Source organism: Brassica rapa, chromosome A06 (assembly GCF_000309985.2).
Source record: "Brassica rapa cultivar Chiifu-401-42 chromosome A06, CAAS_Brap_v3.01, whole genome shotgun sequence".
In the NCBI taxonomy this organism is placed as follows: Eukaryota; Viridiplantae; Streptophyta; class Magnoliopsida; order Brassicales; family Brassicaceae; genus Brassica; species Brassica rapa.
The window spans coordinates 10,762,411-10,782,838 of record NC_024800.2 but is presented as its reverse complement, the minus strand read 5'-3'; the positions used below and the strand labels follow the sequence as shown (position 1 = coordinate 10,782,838).

The 20,428-nt window shown below is 38.8% G+C and overlaps 3 protein-coding genes across 3 annotated transcripts; 1 reads left to right on the top strand and 2 right to left on the bottom strand.

Moving 5' to 3' along the window:
• Positions 1 to 1,265: 1,265 nt before the first annotated feature.
• Positions 1,266 to 3,630, bottom strand: LOC117125902. The gene is made up of 3 exons (XM_033272825.1): positions 2,765 to 3,630; positions 1,729 to 2,544; positions 1,266 to 1,617 (listed from the first exon to the last, which is right to left on the bottom strand). Exons 1-3 carry the CDS (start codon positions 3,578 to 3,580, stop codon positions 1,534 to 1,536), a joined length of 1,716 nt encoding a protein of 571 aa, XP_033128716.1. The 5' UTR covers positions 3,581 to 3,630; the 3' UTR covers positions 1,266 to 1,533.
• An 882-nt stretch (positions 3,631 to 4,512) lies between these two features.
• On the bottom strand, positions 4,513 to 16,813 carry LOC117125903. Its single transcript, XM_033272827.1, has 3 exons — positions 15,948 to 16,813; positions 14,912 to 15,727; positions 4,513 to 14,800 (listed from the first exon to the last, which is right to left on the bottom strand). The coding sequence occupies exons 1-3, from the start codon at positions 16,761 to 16,763 to the stop codon at positions 14,717 to 14,719; spliced, it is 1,716 nt and encodes a 571-aa protein (XP_033128718.1). The 5' UTR covers positions 16,764 to 16,813; the 3' UTR covers positions 4,513 to 14,716.
• LOC117126074 lies at positions 7,050 to 10,564 on the top strand. Its single transcript, XM_033273447.1, has 7 exons — positions 7,050 to 7,964; positions 8,057 to 8,695; positions 8,876 to 9,004; positions 9,132 to 9,257; positions 9,372 to 9,688; positions 9,788 to 9,869; positions 9,950 to 10,564. Exons 1-7 carry the CDS (start codon positions 7,050 to 7,052, stop codon positions 10,562 to 10,564), a joined length of 2,823 nt encoding a protein of 940 aa, XP_033129338.1.
• Positions 16,814 to 20,428: the final 3,615 nt, after the last annotated feature.

Sequence of the window (20,428 nt, the reverse complement as noted above, 5' to 3'; positions counted from 1 at the left end):
TAATCTTATACGAAGCTAGTGCCTCAGAAGTTGTACGAAAAACCGTTTCAGACATATCTTTTAATTTATTGTTTCATTGAGGCCTTACCTTATCGAAATCTTTTTTACTAGTATCACTTGAAGTTATCTCCAGTCCTTCTCTGCTAGGTTCCCTACTATCCGGTGTTATTAGAATATTTTTGTGCTGCAAAATATGCTAGTGGGACTGCGTATATAAAGCCAACTATAACCTTTACCAACCGGTATTACCTACACTTGTAAGTTAAGTCACAAAATCTAACCCAAATCTCTGCATTTAATGCGCGCAGCCTATCTAGGGCTAGGGTATCATCATTACCTGCTTCCTGACATGACAAAACACCCTCGACATTTTGTTTTATTTATTAATACTGTCATTATCTTCAGTTCTCTGAACCTGAAGTCTTTGGTAGTAAGCTAACAACACAAAATATCTACAATAGTAAGTAAGTTGGAATACGTGGATGCCATGTGACCTTTGCTTATTTTTTTTCAACCGGTGTTTAGATAAAATAATATTGTTGCCGCTAAGACCACACATCTTATTGCATCGATTATGGTATATATGTTCACTATTTTGTTGAATAGGCACCGTAACCAGTGTTTAGTACGTTTAATTGTTTGCCAAAATACTATAACAATACCACCTATTTACAAAAAATAACAATATATTTAGTCTGTTTTACTTGGAAAAGTTAGATGAAAATTATGTTACCATCGAAATGAAACTAATAATTAAACACGACCACTGTTAAAACACAATATTAGCCTAGAAAGCATAATTATATCTGGTTATGCGTTGTGTTTGAAGGATACTCAAATGCCAATTTGATTTACAGATAGGGTCTCCAATTTGTATCCTACTATGGTTATACCGTTTTGCTTTACATATCTATATTTAGATGCGGGGTCAATTACAAATAAAATATAATATCGTAATTATATTCTTCCAAGATTATTTTATGTAAACTATTCTCTAACTATATAGTTCCATTATTATTGACTAGTCATATCAATTAAATCGCTTATATATATTTGATGGTTACGTTTGCCGCCTACCTGTCTACATCACCGCATAATGAGTTTAATACAGGCGTGACAGATATAAAGTAGCAACGTTTAATTTCTTAGACTTGCATATTTTCACTGCTTTTCTTGGGAATTTACATGAAAGTAAAACATTAGCTGTTTATATACTAAACCGCAGATTAGCCCATTATAAGATAAAGTTACGTAGAAACATCTTATTATCTTACATACACACTTACTTAAAACCCTTAATGTAATGTAGAACAATAACCTTATCTTACAGACACACTTACTTGACAATGCAAGTTGTCATTATTATTTATTGTACAAACTCGGGAAACTAGATAGACCTGCCACAACCCATGAACTGGTTTATATTTTACATTGCTATCATTAACGATTTTTATCCAGTTCTACGACCCCCCAATACTTACATACACCTTCATCATCCGAGTCAACAACTTTGCGTAACCATATTAACACAGATCATATAGGCATTTTGCACGTAACCCGGTTATGCCCCTTGCACTTGCATCTACTGCACATAGTTTGTTTCTTCTTCCCTCTCATCTGCAGAAAGAAATATTGGTGGTTAAAAAATATTTACTGGACAAAGGTAACTTTCTTCTATAACTTTTAATCTTACACAATTTACAATCGCAAAGACATTGTACTTAGTACCTCAAATTCTCCTCTTGATAAAATCCGGTTTTTTCTAGGCCTCCCTGGTGGCCTCCTGCATGCTGGTGGGTTAACCTCTAACTGGCTCTCAGAACTGTCACTCGACAGAATTTCAATGCTTTCGTACCCGACAACCGGATATATTAATTTACTGTACGCTGCTTGGTAGGTTCTCAAAGTGTAATATTCTGCAACAAGGGAATCGACCCTGATTTTGTACCTTGTGGCCGCGGCAATGGCGTGAGTGCATGGAATTAGTAGCGCTTGAAATTCACAACAACTACAGGTTTTCTCTGCCAAATTAACATGCCATGTGTTTCCCTCCTTATCTCGCACTTCATATTGATCTTCCCCAATGAGGGTGACCCAAAGGCCCCCACTCCTTTCAAAGTTAGATGCCACAAGATCATCCACATGCGGTGTGAGAATCTTATCATCCCCCCGCTGGAGTTGCCTCCTTGCAGCAAACCACGACATCAGCTTAGCTCTTATATATTCAATGAGGGAAAGTATTGGATATTCTCTAGCCTCTCGCAAAACGGAGTTCCAAGTCTCTGCCACATTACTCGTCATAATGTTGTAACGGTTGCCTTCAAATTGAGATCTCGTCCAATGTGGGAAACCAATTCCCATTAGGTACTCCGCACAGGATGCATTGACGTTTTTAATCTCGTTGAAAGTACTGTAAAAGTCTGAGAGGCTGTACGCTCTTGCTGCCTTCCCCACCAAGTACCCCAAGTGCTTGTCTTTGAAATACGTCCTTATGTTCCTTTTAAGGTGAAGAATGCATGCGCAATGCCGGCCCATCGGATAAACCTGGAATAAACAAGTGCGTGGTGATTACTTATTCAGGTGTGTAAAATAATATTTTCATTTTTTTATAATTAAACTCCAACAGTTTTAAATTCTAAATCGTCTTACCGGCAACATTAAAATATATCTGGTTTATAGTAAATTGAATATACATATTACAGCACGTTATAAATCTTCCAGAACTTGTAAAATTAATTTTACTCGCCAATTTATCAAAACTAACCTTTGCAATGCCGTGGTATATTGATGGATTTCGATCAGACACGAATACAACATCGTCGTTGTTTGGGATGAATTGTGTTAGTTTCCTAAAAAACCATTCCCAAGCTTTGTCGTTTTCTCCATCCACGACCGCCACCGCTAATGGAAATACTTGATAATTACCATCTTGAGCTGAAGCAGTCAACAAACATCCAGCATACTTGCCTCTTAGATGTGTGCCATCAACTATTACTACCTTCCTCATGAATTTATAACCTTCAATGCTTGCAGACATAGCCAGAAACATATATTTGAATCTATGCCCTATCCCTTCTGCATACTCGGTGTGGATATCAGCAATACTCCCGGGATTAGCATGTACTAGCTTCTCAAGGTAGGCCGGGAGGAGATTGTAAGAAGCACCACATGACCCCTTTGCGTAGTCTAAAGCTACCTCTCTGGATCTCCATGCTTTCCAATATGAAATGTGAACCTCGTGATCACCCTGCATAGCTTCCCTAATTTCATTTGGCCGGGGGCCCCCTCCTCGACCAGCAAATTTTCCCCTCATCATCCCCCCAATGACCGTAGTTGTTGCTTGCGACTGGTATCCAGAACGATCGTCAACACTACAAGAATGTGCTAAATTAACTTTTCGGACCTCGTACAACTGCGTGTTTTTTAACATTGCCGCATACACTCTCCAACTACACGTGTGGCTAAAGCATCGGAGAACCATCCCTCCAGGGGCGGATCTGCTATTCCGAAATCTGAATTTATTTCGGATTGCATACATCGCCATATGCTGTTTGAAATCTTCTCTGCACTTGAATATCATCCCAACGTTCACAACATCCGGGTTATTGGCTCCTATAGCAGCACCTGTGAGTTTAAAAAAAAAACATATTATCTACTCAGAATTTTCTACATCTTTCATATTTAAGTGTTACGTGTTTTTCTATACTTAATTATTGTATATCATATTTGTTCAAATTCATCTAAAATGTATATAATCACATGATTAATATGTTGGTCCAACTTGAACATAAAAAAACACCTACTCACCACCTTCGTTTGCTTCAATTTCCGAAGAAGATTCGTCTATTATCAATCTTTCCCTCCCCACAGGTATGGTGACGGCGGGTATATCAGAATCATCAGTTACATGTACATAACTGGGCTCGCCTCCTACTTCTCCTCCGCTCACTCTCGTGTCTTTCGTTATATATGTCTCCTGACGTAGATTGTTCCCTATATTTATAACAACGATTTAACCTCAAATTTTCAATTAATACTTCAAAATCGTTTGCCATAAAGCTTTTAAAAGTGGTCGAGATGCTTACCCTCATTATTTTCGTCTGCAACTGTTACATTTATTGGATTATATAGGGTGTCCCCTGGCTTCCGTTGATTACAATTGCTTGTTGAACCCGTTGAGGAATTATCCACCTCGACAACATTAGGGGTCGCATCAACCGTAACTTCGTCATTCATAATTACATCTCTGTTTGCACAATTTCCCCCTGCTTGGCCATCACCAGTCTCCGACTGTGCTTCCCCTTGATTGTAATTACGGTTACTCACATTTTCCCAATATTCTGGTCCAACCTCACACTCTTGCCAGTCAGATTTGAAGTATGTTGATCCATCAGATGCATCGCCCTCACCTGGTTGGTTATCTGCCAGTCATATTATGTCTTTAAATATTTTGGACCACTATGCAGTTAGTAATATTATCACTGTATTATATTTCTAACGTCGGTTATTCTGCCTCATTTTCTGGATTTTAATTCATAGTATTCGGTTATTCATTAAAATATTCGGTTATTGCGAACTCCATTACACAAGGAGAAACGACACCTAGGCCATTATCTATATATATATTTTGGATGCAACAATAATTTTTAGGGAGGATTAGTTGAATTTAAGGGTAATCATCATCATTTAGTTCTGTTTAAGATCCTCCCATTTGGAAAGTGTTGGGCCGGTGGTTAATTAATTTTAGGATATAACGTTTTCCACAATACCATGCATGACCGCTTAATTCTTCTTCGGCTTTTGAACGTCGTAAATTTCAGGATTGCGTAAGGGTTAGACTTAGGGGACGTCTAAACTATAGGAATTATTCAGTAACCTGTTATTATATTGAAATATTCCCAGTATCGCTTACTCTCGTCTGGATTGTTTTCATAGCTTGCTCCCTGCCATAATGGAAATCCTCTTGCCTTTTCAACCTCAAACGAGAAACGGTAAAGGAGGAACAACATCTCATCGCTCATTAGATGCCTCAGTAAAGTCTCACTACACATTATGACGTCATTGCCCACCATACCTGTGCAAATATCAAATGAATTTAGCCTTTTATTTGCCGTACCTATGTCAAAATCTTGTTACCAGTTTCTTAATATATTACACCGATTACCTTTTATATTGGCTACATGAACCTCTTCCGAAACGGTTCCGTCTAAATATGTGGTGTTGCCAACTATGAAAGGAGTTCTACACAGGAACTCGTACCTAGCCACATTAAGAGACCCGTAGGTTATACAAAGTAGGACTCCTTTTGTCCACTCTTGGACACTCATCACTACTTCGACATCTTCAGAAGTTATTATGTTAGCTGGTTGAGAATTAGATGCAATTCCCTGCAGCATTGCGTCTGGGAGTTGATATGTCAAAGCAATGGGGCATTCTGGTTCTATAACGAGTTCTTCACGTATGAGACTTGTAAACGACTCGATTTTTTCATTGTTCTGCGCGACTATATAGTGCTCCACTTCTGATGGATCCCCTTCGAATTGCCAATTTCCGGAGAGACTTTTTTTCCAGTTTCCACTCTGGATTCGGACAAGCTGACCCATCTGTAAAGAAACAATAGAAGGAAGAAAATAAATAATAAGTTACCGGTTATAAAAATTATAAACGGGATTACAGGCTTAATTTCAGGTTATTATTGTTTCAGTTTTTAACGGTTAAAATCCTTGTTGAGGAGTAAAGCCATCATTAATGGTTACATTCAATGACTTTTTTTGAGGAACATTTAACTCACCTTCACTCCGTACCGTTGTACTAGCGCTCTCAGACTTGATTAATAAGCATGTAGCAGTCCCCAAATATAATCAGGTTCACTTTCAAAGCTGGTTTCTACACTCTGTGGCTTGCCACTTACTGCTTATTTATAGTGAAATTCACAGTGATGACCCTAGAACGAACGAGTGTATTTAAGTGAGGAAGCGTGTAATCATCACCTCCTTAAGTTACATATTGATGTGACTAGGGTTGTATGTATAGATACAGTGACAAAAATATGTTGCTCATACTGATTATCCTTTCACTATCTAAGCCATAGTAACCCAATTGAGGAGAATCACATATTTTGGGTGTAAATATCTCTGATGCATTATTACAGGATGTGTAAACGATGTCGTTTAATTATTTACTTTATGCTACACACAGTAACATACATGTATTAACTTTTTTTACATCGTTGATGTTCAGCATATCTAACTAACCTTGTAATTCAGAAAAGTCCAGTTTATAGTCGTCCCGACGGCTCACCTCCATTACTCCTACTCACATTAAATATCTCTGGTTAATCTATCGGAATATTGGTTAACCAATACACACATAATTCCCTTTTTCACAATTCCTTTAACAAAAATGTGACGTAGATGTGAGAAGAAACATATCTATATACTGGAAACAAATCAGGTTTTGATGTGGTTTTTTAAAATGCCACGTCTCCTTTTTCATGCATTACGTCTTCTTTTCCCTCCACTAACGTGAAACCTATAATTTAAAATATAGCCGGTTGCAGGTAAGCGTTGGAGTATTTTAAGCTGAAGTGTCGTAGGGCAAATTAGTCATTCCAACCTAGCAACACGACCTGTTCGCAAATTATTTATAAATAAAGTCCATTCCCCTAATTTCAAAAGTTGCAATGTATATTGACCCTAATGAGCCTATATTAGGGAATTTGCACCGTATGGCAACGATAACTTATTTTATTAGGTAACTGACAGTCCCCCTGTTCACTTTTTCATAATTCCGAAACTAGCCCTATATGAATATAATAATGAGACCTAGGGTTTAGGTCGTGTGTCAGACTGACCGGTAAGATAGACGGTAAAACACGCCATTGCATGAATAATGAATATAAAATTCGAAATTGAAACAGTTTCCAAATTTATATTCAATAATTTGCAAAGAACGATACCATTAATGCTTTCCTCTAAATTTGTCTTTTTGTCTTCTCTAAGTTTTAATCTTTTGCTCAACTTCCCAAAATTCTCTCAGTCCTAAAAGAGATGATTCCCTCTCGCGTCGGTGAATTACCAGAAGACCAAGACGGAGAAACGATTATGTCGCTACCGGAAATGATGTTCGCCGAGGGTGAGGAACCCGTCGGAGTAAGGGTTCTTACATACCAGTCGTCGCGTATTATCAACACCATTCTCAACGCTCTTGATGAAGAGGAGGTTCAGTTTATCAGACAATCATCTTTCGGTAAGCTTGTCGAAATCGCAGATAAACCCGCCTTTTCCGGCAGATTTGCTCGATTCCTTCTGTCTAGACAACTGAAAGTGGAAAAAAAACATGAAGCTTGGTTCCGATTCGCCGGACAGCCCATAAGATTCTCGCTCCGGGAGTTTGCCATAGTCACCGGACTTCCCTGCGGCGAGTTTCCCAAGAAACAGAAGGTCAAGAAGAAGAAAAACATTAACGACAAACCCTACTGGCCTGAGCTTTTCGGAAGTGTCGAAGATATGCGTGTATCTAGGGCGATTAAGATGCTCCATAAAAAAACCGTTACGGATAAAGATATCCGGATCAAACTAGCGTGCTTAGCAATTGTATCCTCTGTTCTGTTATCCACTAATTTGAAGATGAAGATGCTGAAGGAACACGCCGAGTTGCTTGGAGATATGGAAGAGTTCTTTGCCTTCCCCTGGGGTCGGCTTGCATTTGATATGTTGATGACCAGTATAAAAAAAAAGGATGAGATTTCCCTTTCTCAAAACTCTATAGCCCTGAAAGGCTTTGCCCTAGCCCTCCAGCTCGTTATTGTTGAAGCTGTTCCTTCGCTGACAGAAGTAGTCCAAGAATCCTGTTCGTCATCAGAGTCCGACAGCGATGAAGATGATGTTGATGGCGTGGGAAGTAAAACAAAGAAGAAAACTCTAAGCCCTGCTCATGCGCGCGAAGTAGACAAAAAAGAAGAGGTATGCTTTCCATCTGTTCATTGTACGTACATTTTTAATGAATTTTGTAATATAATCATCTGAATGTGAGATCTTGTTTAATGATATATTAGGTATTGGTAAGGAGTATACTTCCCCAAGACCCAGCAAGACCGGTAGACGAGTCGGTGCTTGTATGGGCTGATGAAGTTGTTGACGTAAAAGTAGCGTACATGCTTAGTTGCATTAACGCTAATCAAGTTTTCACGAAGGATATGTTTAGGGGTGGGGTAACCAAAGCCGACGTAGAAAGGATGCGTGAGCTGGCTAAAGCAGGAGGGAGAAAGAAAACACTACCTACGCAGGGCAAAGAGTCACCAGTTGTGATGAACGACGAACGAAGAATAACTTCTATTGTGAATGCCATTATGCGACCGGAGCTTAACCGGATTGATGGTGATATTGCGACTGTTGTTGCCTCTGTGAAAGAGGTGTCTGGATGTTCACTTGCCATTGAAGCGAAGGTTATTGCAACTGTCGAACGAATGCTGGATTCTTTCAAGACTGAGATAATGTCAGGTAGGAGGAGATTAAATACCCAATCATCTTTCGAGTCTCCTATATCTACAGGAGGCCCTGACGGGGTGGGAGATGAAGAAGTTCTCCCAAACACAACCGCCGCAGCTCCAGCTGGAAATGATGAGATCATTGAGAATGTGATTGAAAATCTCAGTCACTATTCAACGCCTCCGGGTGTGGATAACGACTGGCCCGTAAGTTTGATATTTGATGTTTTAAGCATTGTACTATTAGTACTTCTCCAAATATACGTACTGCAGATATTCACTACAATGTAATAGTAGAAAACTGTTAACTATTTGACATACACGATTGCATAGCTAGTATCTGGATAATGAATGACATTATCGTTAACAGTAATGGTCTCTTTACAGGGTTCCGATGGCAAATCCCGACCTCAGACAGGAGTGAATCAGGTAGCGTCCACTCAGGAAGAAAACACGGAAAGGAATGTTACCGTCACAGCTCAGTCACTTAAGTCCAAACCAGTCGCGCCTTACCGGGTTAGTGTCACATTGTATAGCCGGATTAAAAATTGCATATATAATTATATACGGACAAAAAACCGGATTTGCTTTCTCGCCGGTTATAGATTTAAGTGTCGTGATACATAAATATTTGGTTATGCAGGCTTACGATGGAGCAACAGACCCTCATCAGAGGAACCCATGTTCAGAGGGAATTGTAGAAGAATCTAACGAAAATCACCCATGTAGGTCTGCTCATAGCCAGACGCACGAACACCCTGACCCAATCGTATGATCACAGTCCCCTAAATTTATGTTACCTCAGTTTCTTTTTATAGTTACATGTCACCATGGTTTTCTCTTACCAATAACACTCCTTCTCCTTAAATTTATTCACATGCAGATTCCGTCGTTCTCACTTGGCCTCACTCAGGAATTCCACCAGACCCGGGAACTGGGTGATGATGTTATGGGAGAGAACGAGGAACATCTGGTTGAGAAAGACAATGGCGATGATACTAGAGAAACAGAGGAGAATTTACTTTGCCGCAAAAGTAAGCGCATCCGAACTGTCCCACCTCAACTGCTTACCGACTATCAATGTGAAGCTGCTATTATTAACCGTGCGAGAGAAGTACCCATTATGGGTAATGGTCACTACGGCTTATCAGATGTACATGACAAGTACAAACGCCTACAGATTCTTTTGAAGAAAGAATGGTAGGACCTCGACGAACAACCATTTATTATTTTCGATATATTTCCGATATGGACATTGCTGAAAACTGAATTTTTCTTCTCTGATTCCTTCCATTGTAGCGTTATAAACGTTCTGGGCCTATCCGTATCTGGCAAGGACATTACGGACATTGGAGGAAGAACCCGGTTACTACCAGGCAGAGTATGTAACCTTAGCTTCGTAAAGGGTAGTTTAAAAAGTTGTGGTTGCTTATTAAATCATAATTCTGTCGCTCCTCGCAGGTCGTTGACATCATCATGCGGGTAATTGCAGCTTCTGTCAACAGGCGACTATGTGAAGGGAGTTCCACGACTCCGGTTTTTCTTGATAGTCGCGTTCAGGTTCTCTTGTCCAGGAATTTTACAAAGTTCAGAAAAAGTAAAAGAGAAAGTCAGTATGTTTTCACCCAGGCTCTCGTTGATACTCTGCAGAAGAGTTTGAATTTCAACCCCGCTGTGTCGCTTTTCTACATGCCTGTCAGCATTGGTAGGCAACACTGGGTGGGGATTTGCGTTGACATCAGTACTGCGAAGGTATATGTTCTCGACTGCAACCCCCAAGTAATAGATGACAAGGCTTTAAGTAAGGAGCTTGCTCCGATAACTGAAATGTTCCCTTCCCTACTGAAACATTGTGGGTTGTTGGTTGAGTATGGGAACAACGCATTTGTTGTTGAAAGGGTGAAAGGGGTAGTAAAGAACCCAAACCCCAGTGATGCAGCCATAACTTCTTGTTTGTTGATGCAAACACATGCCCTCTCTGGACCCGAAACTTGTAGATCTATCACTCCATCACTCATTCCTGACGAAGCTCAAACGGCAGCTGTGATGGTGTATGAGTTTCACAAAAAGATTTAGGAGGTTCGTCTGTTGTTGCCTGAGCCCACTTTTTCCCTTTGGTTGCACGTTTCGGTCTTACATTCTAAGAAGTTTAATGTATGTTGTTTCCTTCTCGTACTTTCACTGGTTTGTATTCGGTCTCTCCATTATCCGGCCGTATTTTGTGATAACCCGTTATGTTGTTGGTTTTATCCATACATGTTTGTTTGTTTCAAGATTAAAAACCGGATATTTATTTAAGGGAGTTAGCACTTTGCCAACACCTACTTTCCGTAAGCTGCACTCAAACGTTTGCTTCTCCCTGGTCATTCACAAAAAATTTTCACCTGTTATTATATTCTGTTGTCTTAAATTCCCTTTAAAAACTGGATTATATGTACTGTTATTGCCATCAATGTTGTTCTGATATACAGAACATATGAATATAGTATGGAACTTATATTTAGGCAAAGACTATCACATATATATATATATATCAACAATCGATCCAAATGATTTCCATATAAATCCGGTTAATATATTCTCGTCTAATGCTATTTACTATATAGGCTTTATTAGTCCGGCAATATTATATGCATTAAGGATTGAAAGTTACAAAATTAAATCCGTTAAAGTCAAACGAATGAATGTAGATTCGAAATTTAATCTGTAAATACTTTTTCACTTAAAAGACTTATATATACTTCTTTGTTGTTAAACAAGTCCACCTCATAACATTTCTCCGTTCTCGACACTCTCATAGACATTATATACTGTCATATGCACCTTGAATTTTGCACTGCTATACTTGCCAGAAAATAAAATTTCACATTAACATCTTACAACTTATCCCCGTTAACATAGTAGACAAAAGAACTTCAAACGTAGAACCTTTTCCTCCCAGTTTTCATTACGCTATCACACAACATATTAAACATATTGACTACAATAGCATTACTTGCTACCCCCACACCCCCAAAATAAACCTAATATCTGGGTAGCATCACAAACCAAAATACAACAACCCATCACATTGTTAATATATATATCTTCATAAAGCTGCCACCTTCATCCTTGACTTGCATTTCTTCCAGTGTTCCCCTCCACATCAGGGGCCTGCAGCGTGTTTTCATTATTCCCTACACCCGCAAGTTGCGCAGTTGGTCCCTCATTCACCTGTTTTGACGATTCACCTATATCAAGGTAAAAACCACCGTATTTGAGTTGTACGTATATATATGTTTTCAATGCCAAGATTGAACAACCGGTTATTATTTCTTGCAAAAAACAAAAAAACAAACCTTTCTCAAGATAGACAGGATTTTTGTAGCAACTGGTCTCCAACTTGGTGAAGTTCACCTCCGACCCAGCCTCGACGACTGGTTTCACATCTGTAGAAGAAACGTTGGAGGAGACGGTAATGGGTTGGTGGTTTGCTGGGAAAGGATGCACGTTTGATGTCCCTATGTTGAGCTCCGTTGGGGCGTAACCCACGTATTCCGACCCCGGTACTCCATAAATTCTTTGTAGCTGAACAGCATAGCTAGAAGACATCAACCTTTCCCAATATTCCGGAGTGGCTTCCAGTGCACCAAAATGAGGGTTGTAGTAGTTTGGATCATATGTTGGGGATGGAACAGAGGTTCTGAAACGTCCACCCGTTGCAACTTGGTGAAACCCTGGAAAGTCGAAACCAGTTACTACTGCCAAATATTGTGTTGGAAATCATTCTGTATGTTCATCTAAATTAGCCGATATTTTTATTTATCTTCAGTTAAACAACACAAAAACCGGTTAAAATTTTCCATACCGTAAGTATTGCCCAAAGAACCACGCCCGCCATCTCCTCCTATGCGATTACCGGTACCTGTATTCCCAACATTGGGAACAATGTGGTCAGCAGCTTCAATGGTAGGACCTAGGTTTAGGTCAAGACTATTTTTCGCCTTTTCAATCTCCATAGAGAAACGGTAGAGGAGCACCATTTCAGATTCCTCAAAGATCTCAGCCATGGCCCCTTGACTACACACAAACTCCTTGCCTCTTACCATATCTGCATACGGAGTGTGTGATACGTTATGTGTTGTTTCTTACTAACCTTTGCAAAAAGAAAACTTGAGTAACGAAACTTGTAAATCATATCTTCAAAAAGTACAAAGTTTTACCCAAAACAACAGCCTCGTGTTGCTCCTCTGTAACACCATCGGCCAGAAAATTTCGAGTACCGATGGTGAATGGCGATCTGCATCTGAACTGGTATGTAGCAACTTCCTCCGCTCCGAATATTACGCATAATCTTGGCTCCGTATTCCATTCATGAACGGAGATCATCATCTCCACATCCGCATTTGTTACAATGTTTTGTGGGGGGTATGTAGCTCCGTGCGGCTCAAGCAACCATTGTGGCAGCTGAAAGGTAAGTAGCAGAGGTGTTTCTGCACGAAGCCTAAAAACACCCCTCACCATCCCCTTAACAGCCTCCACATGGTCGTTTCTCCCGACCAGAATGTCATGCCCTAGGACGGCAGAGTCGCGTTCAAACCTCCAAACGCCTTCTCCTGATTTCCTCCATTGGCCTTTTGCAACCCTCACTAGACGCGACATCTCTGTAGTGTGATAATGAAGATCATCAGCAGGGGGTAAATAAAGGATTAAAGTTAATCTTATACGAAGCTAGTGCCTCAGAAGTTGTACGAAAAACCGTTTCAGACATATCTTTTAATTTATTGTTTCATTGAGGCCTTACCTTATCGAAATCTTTTTTACTAGTATCACTTGAAGTTATCTCCAGTCCTTCTCTGCTAGGTTCCCTACTATCCGGTGTTATTAGAATATTTTTGTGCTGCAAAATATGCTAGTGGGACTGCGTATATAAAGCCAACTATAACCTTTACCAACCGGTATTACCTACACTTGTAAGTTAAGTCACAAAATCTAACCCAAATCTCTGCATTTAATGCGCGCAGCCTATCTAGGGCTAGGGTATCATCATTACCTGCTTCCTGACATGACAAAACACCCTCGACATTTTGTTTTATTTATTAATACTGTCATTATCTTCAGTTCTCTGAACCTGAAGTCTTTGGTAGTAAGCTAACAACACAAAATATCTACAATAGTAAGTAAGTTGGAATACGTGGATGCCATGTGACCTTTGCTTATTTTTTTTCAACCGGTGTTTAGATAAAATAATATTGTTGCCGCTAAGACCACACATCTTATTGCATCGATTATGGTATATATGTTCACTATTTTGTTGAATAGGCACCGTAACCAGTGTTTAGTACGTTTAATTGTTTGCCAAAATACTATAACAATACCACCTATTTACAAAAAATAACAATATATTTAGTCTGTTTTACTTGGAAAAGTTAGATGAAAATTATGTTACCATCGAAATGAAACTAATAATTAAACACGACCACTGTTAAAACACAATATTAGCCTAGAAAGCATAATTATATCTGGTTATGCGTTGTGTTTGAAGGATACTCAAATGCCAATTTGATTTACAGATAGGGTCTCCAATTTGTATCCTACTATGGTTATACCGTTTTGCTTTACATATCTATATTTAGATGCGGGGTCAATTACAAATAAAATATAATATCGTAATTATATTCTTCCAAGATTATTTTATGTAAACTATTCTCTAACTATATAGTTCCATTATTATTGACTAGTCATATCAATTAAATCGCTTATATATATTTGATGGTTACGTTTGCCGCCTACCTGTCTACATCACCGCATAATGAGTTTAATACAGGCGTGGCAGATATAAAGTAGCAACGTTTAATTTCTTAGACTTACATATTTTCACTGCTTTTCTTGGGAATTTACATGAAAGTAAAACATTAGCTGTTTATATACTAAACCGCAGATTAGCCCATTATAAGATAAAGTTACGTAGAAACATCTTATTATCTTACATACACACTTACTTAAAACCCTTAATGTAATGTAGAACAATAACCTTATCTTACAGACACACTTACTTGACAATGCAAGTTGTCATTATTATTTATTGTACAAACTCGGGAAACTAGATAGACCTGCCACAACCCATGAACTGGTTTATATTTTACATTGCTATCATTAACGATTTTTATCCAGTTCTACGACCCCCCAATACTTACATACACCTTCATCATCCGAGTCAACAACTTTGCGTAACCATATTAACACAGATCATATAGGCATTTTGCACGTAACCCGGTTATGCCCCTTGCACTTGCATCTACTGCACATAGTTTGTTTCTTCTTCCCTCTCATCTGCAGAAAGAAATATTGGTGGTTAAAAAATATTTACTGGACAAAGGTAACTTTCTTCTATAACTTTTAATCTTACACAATTTACAATCGCAAAGACATTGTACTTAGTACCTCAAATTCTCCTCTTGATAAAATCCGGTTTTTTCTAGGCCTCCCTGGTGGCCTCCTGCATGCTGGTGGGTTAACCTCTAACTGGCTCTCAGAACTGTCACTCGACAGAATTTCAATGCTTTCGTACCCGACAACCGGATATATTAATTTACTGTACGCTGCTTGGTAGGTTCTCAAAGTGTAATATTCTGCAACAAGGGAATCGACCCTGATTTTGTACCTTGTGGCCGCGGCAATGGCGTGAGTGCATGGAATTAGTAGCGCTTGAAATTCACAACAACTACAGGTTTTCTCTGCCAAATTAACATGCCATGTGTTTCCCTCCTTATCTCGCACTTCATATTGATCTTCCCCAATGAGGGTGACCCAAAGGCCCCCACTCCTTTCAAAGTTAGATGCCACAAGATCATCCACATGCGGTGTGAGAATCTTATCATCCCCCCGCTGGAGTTGCCTCCTTGCAGCAAACCACGACATCAGCTTAGCTCTTATATATTCAATGAGGGAAAGTATTGGATATTCTCTAGCCTCTCGCAAAACGGAGTTCCAAGTCTCTGCCACATTACTCGTCATAATGTTGTAACGGTTGCCTTCAAATTGAGATCTCGTCCAATGTGGGAAACCAATTCCCATTAGGTACTCCGCACAGGATGCATTGACGTTTTTAATCTCGTTGAAAGTACTGTAAAAGTCTGAGAGGCTGTACGCTCTTGCTGCCTTCCCCACCAAGTACCCCAAGTGCTTGTCTTTGAAATACGTCCTTATGTTCCTTTTAAGGTGAAGAATGCATGCGCAATGCCGGCCCATCGGATAAACCTGGAATAAACAAGTGCGTGGTGATTACTTATTCAGGTGTGTAAAATAATATTTTCATTTTTTTATAATTAAACTCCAACAGTTTTAAATTCTAAATCGTCTTACCGGCAACATTAAAATATATCTGGTTTATAGTAAATTGAATATACATATTACAGCACGTTATAAATCTTCCAGAACTTGTAAAATTAATTTTACTCGCCAATTTATCAAAACTAACCTTTGCAATGCCGTGGTATATTGATGGATTTCGATCAGACACGAATACAACATCGTCGTTGTTTGGGATGAATTGTGTTAGTTTCCTAAAAAACCATTCCCAAGCTTTGTCGTTTTCTCCATCCACGACCGCCACCGCTAATGGAAATACTTGATAATTACCATCTTGAGCTGAAGCAGTCAACAAACATCCAGCATACTTGCCTCTTAGATGTGTGCCATCAACTATTACTACCTTCCTCATGAATTTATAACCTTCAATGCTTGCAGACATAGCCAGAAACATATATTTGAATCTATGCCCTATCCCTTCTGCATACTCGGTGTGGATATCAGCAATACTCCCGGGATTAGCATGTACTAGCTTCTCAAGGTAGGCCGGGAGGAGATTGTAAGAAGCACCACATGACCCCTTTGCGTAGTCTAAAGCTACCTCTCTGGATCTCCATGCTTTCCAATATGAAATGTGAACCTCGTGATCACCCTGCATAGCTTCCCTAATTTCATTTGGCCGGGGGCCCCCTCCTCGACCAGCAAATTTTCCCCTCATCATCCCCCCAATGACCGTAGTTGTTGCTTGCGACTGGTATCCAGAACGATCGTCAACACTACAAGAATGTGCTAAATTAACTTTTCGGACCTCGTACAACTGCGTGTTTTTTAACATTGCCGCATACACTCTCCAACTACACGTGTGGCTAAAGCATCGGAGAACCATCCCTCCAGGGGCGGATCTGCTATTCCGAAATCTGAATTTATTTCGGATTGCATACATCGCCATATGCTGTTTGAAATCTTCTCTGCACTTGAATATCATCCCAACGTTCACAACATCCGGGTTATTGGCTCCTATAGCAGCACCTGTGAGTTTAAAAAAAAAACATATTATCTACTCAGAATTTTCTACATCTTTCATATTTAAGTGTTACGTGTTTTTCTATACTTAATTATTGTATATCATATTTGTTCAAATTCATCTAAAATGTATATAATCACATGATTAATATGTTGGTCCAACTTGAACATAAAAAAACACCTACTCACCACCTTCGTTTGCTTCAATTTCCGAAGAAGATTCGTCTATTATCAATCTTTCCCTCCCCACAGGTATGGTGACGGCGGGTATATCAGAATCATCAGTTACATGTACATAACTGGGCTCGCCTCCTACTTCTCCTCCGCTCACTCTCGTGTCTTTCGTTATATATGTCTCCTGACGTAGATTGTTCCCTATATTTATAACAACGATTTAACCTCAAATTTTCAATTAATACTTCAAAATCGTTTGCCATAAAGCTTTTAAAAGTGGTCGAGATGCTTACCCTCATTATTTTCGTCTGCAACTGTTACATTTATTGGATTATATAGGGTGTCCCCTGGCTTCCGTTGATTACAATTGCTTGTTGAACCCGTTGAGGAATTATCCACCTCGACAACATTAGGGGTCGCATCAACCGTAACTTCGTCATTCATAATTACATCTCTGTTTGCACAATTTCCCCCTGCTTGGCCATCACCAGTCTCCGACTGTGCTTCCCCTTGATTGTAATTACGGTTACTCACATTTTCCCAATATTCTGGTCCAACCTCACACTCTTGCCAGTCAGATTTGAAGTATGTTGATCCATCAGATGCATCGCCCTCACCTGGTTGGTTATCTGCCAGTCATATTATGTCTTTAAATATTTTGGACCACTATGCAGTTAGTAATATTATCACTGTATTATATTTCTAACGTCGGTTATTCTGCCTCATTTTCTGGATTTTAATTCATAGTATTCGGTTATTCATTAAAATATTCGGTTATTGCGAACTCCATTACACAAGGAGAAACGACACCTAGGCCATTATCTATATATATATTTTGGATGCAACAATAATTTTTAGGGAGGATTAGTTGAATTTAAGGGTAATCATCATCATTTAGTTCTGTTTAAGATCCTCCCATTTGGAAAGTGTTGGGCCGGTGGTTAATTAATTTTAGGATATAACGTTTTCCACAATACCATGCATGACCGCTTAATTCTTCTTCGGCTTTTGAACGTCGTAAATTTCAGGATTGCGTAAGGGTTAGACTTAGGGGACGTCTAAACTATAGGAATTATTCAGTAACCTGTTATTATATTGAAATATTCCCAGTATCGCTTACTCTCGTCTGGATTGTTTTCATAGCTTGCTCCCTGCCATAATGGAAATCCTCTTGCCTTTTCAACCTCAAACGAGAAACGGTAAAGGAGGAACAACATCTCATCGCTCATTAGATGCCTCAGTAAAGTCTCACTACACATTATGACGTCATTGCCCACCATACCTGTGCAAATATCAAATGAATTTAGCCTTTTATTTGCCGTACCTATGTCAAAATCTTGTTACCAGTTTCTTAATATATTACACCGATTACCTTTTATATTGGCTACATGAACCTCTTCCGAAACGGTTCCGTCTAAATATGTGGTGTTGCCAACTATGAAAGGAGTTCTACACAGGAACTCGTACCTAGCCACATTAAGAGACCCGTAGGTTATACAAAGTAGGACTCCTTTTGTCCACTCTTGGACACTCATCACTACTTCGACATCTTCAGAAGTTATTATGTTAGCTGGTTGAGAATTAGATGCAATTCCCTGCAGCATTGCGTCTGGGAGTTGATATGTCAAAGCAATGGGGCATTCTGGTTCTATAACGAGTTCTTCACGTATGAGACTTGTAAACGACTCGATTTTTTCATTGTTCTGCGCGACTATATAGTGCTCCACTTCTGATGGATCCCCTTCGAATTGCCAATTTCCGGAGAGACTTTTTTTCCAGTTTCCACTCTGGATTCGGACAAGCTGACCCATCTGTAAAGAAACAATAGAAGGAAGAAAATAAATAATAAGTTACCGGTTATAAAAATTATAAACGGGATTACAGGCTTAATTTCAGGTTATTATTGTTTCAGTTTTTAACGGTTAAAATCCTTGTTGAGGAGTAAAGCCATCATTAATGGTTACATTCAATGACTTTTTTTGAGGAACATTTAACTCACCTTCACTCCGTACCGTTGTACTAGCGCTCTCAGACTTGATTAATAAGCATGTAGCAGTCCCCAAATATAATCAGGTTCACTTTCAAAGCTGGTTTCTACACTCTGTGGCTTGCCACTTACTGCTTATTTATAGTGAAATTCACAGTGATGACCCTAGAACGAACGAGTGTATTTAAGTGAGGAAGCGTGTAATCATCACCTCCTTAAGTTACATATTGATGTGACTAGGGTTGTATGTATAGATACAGTGACAAAAATATGTTGCTCATACTGATTATCCTTTCACTATCTAAGCCATAGTAACCCAATTGAGGAGAATCACATATTTTGGGTGTAAATATCTCTGATGCATTATTACAGGATGTGTAAACGATGTCGTTTAATTATTTACTTTATGCTACACACAGTAACATACATGTATTAACTTTTTTTACATCGTTGATGTTCAGCATATCTAACTAACCTTGTAATTCAGAAAAGTCCAGTTTATAGTCGTCCCGACGGCTCACCTCCATTACTCCTACTCACATTAAATATCTCTGGTTAATCTATCGGAATATTGGTTAACCAATACACACATAATTCCCTTTTTCACAATTCCTTTAACAAAAATGTGACGTAGATGTGAGAAGAAACATATCTATATACTGGAAACAAATCAGGTTTTGATGTGGTTTTTTAAAATGCCACGTCTCCTTTTTCATGCATTACGTCTTCTTTTCCCTCCACTAACGTGAAACCTATAATTTAAAATATAGCCGGTTGCAGGTAAGCGTTGGAGTATTTTAAGCTGAAGTGTCGTAGGGCAAATTAGTCATTCCAACCTAGCAACACGACCTGTTCGCAAATTATTTATAAATAAAGTCCATTCCCCTAATTTCAAAAGTTGCAATGTATATTGACCCTAATGAGCCTATATATTATCACCTAACATTTTACCAACGAATATGTGTCATATTCATATATAGTTTTTTTGCTTTTTGAAAAATTCATATATAGTTTTGATGATGGCCGAATCCCTTATGGTTCATTTAATAAATGATTATGAATTGGTAATAATTTGATTTGGTTCGGTCCCCCGATGGCTTCAACAAAATACTTCTTAGTTATGTTTGTTCGATAATTTCTGTTTTTAAAGAGTTTATTTGTTTCTGTTAAGGTGTGTAGTTTTCAGTTTTAGCCTTTTAGGTAATGAATGGAAACATTCAATTTGCAGAATTCAGTTACGTTTTTTTTTTAAATCCGATAATTGTCACCAATCAGTATACAACATTTATAATTAACGTTTTTCTAGAAAAAAATATGTAACCAATTTGCAGTTTTCAAACGAGTCAATTAACTCATCGTCCGCACTTTTGTTCTGAAGAACCAATTACCCAATGATACAATATCAAAACCGCTCTGGATAACTCAATAAATAATGCAAAACTATTTTTTCTTATTTTAAAAAAATA

Bases quoted from the DNA above. Each gene is read 5' to 3' on its own strand.
- LOC117126074 (XM_033273447.1), top strand. From the start codon at position 7,050: ATGATTCCCTCTCGCGTCGGTGAATTACCAGAAGACCAAGACGGAGAA. The intron at 9,689-9,787 runs GTAGGACCTCGA...CTTCCATTGTAG, and splicing joins ATTCTTTTGAAGAAAGAATG to CGTTATAAACGTTCTGGGCC. The intron at 9,870-9,949 runs GTATGTAACCTT...CGCTCCTCGCAG, and splicing joins CCCGGTTACTACCAGGCAGA to GTCGTTGACATCATCATGCG.
- LOC117125903 (XM_033272827.1), bottom strand. From the start codon at position 16,763: ATGATATTCAAGTGCAGAGAAGATTTCAAACAGCATATGGCGATGTAT. The intron at 15,728-15,947 runs GTTAGTTTTGAT...TGTTTATTCCAG, and splicing joins TATACCACGGCATTGCAAAG to GTTTATCCGATGGGCCGGCA. The intron at 14,801-14,911 runs GTACTAAGTACA...TTCTTTCTGCAG, and splicing joins TATCAAGAGGAGAATTTGAG to ATGAGAGGGAAGAAGAAACA.
- LOC117125902 (XM_033272825.1), bottom strand. From the start codon at position 3,580: ATGATATTCAAGTGCAGAGAAGATTTCAAACAGCATATGGCGATGTAT. The intron at 2,545-2,764 runs GTTAGTTTTGAT...TGTTTATTCCAG, and splicing joins TATACCACGGCATTGCAAAG to GTTTATCCGATGGGCCGGCA. The intron at 1,618-1,728 runs GTACTAAGTACA...TTCTTTCTGCAG, and splicing joins TATCAAGAGGAGAATTTGAG to ATGAGAGGGAAGAAGAAACA.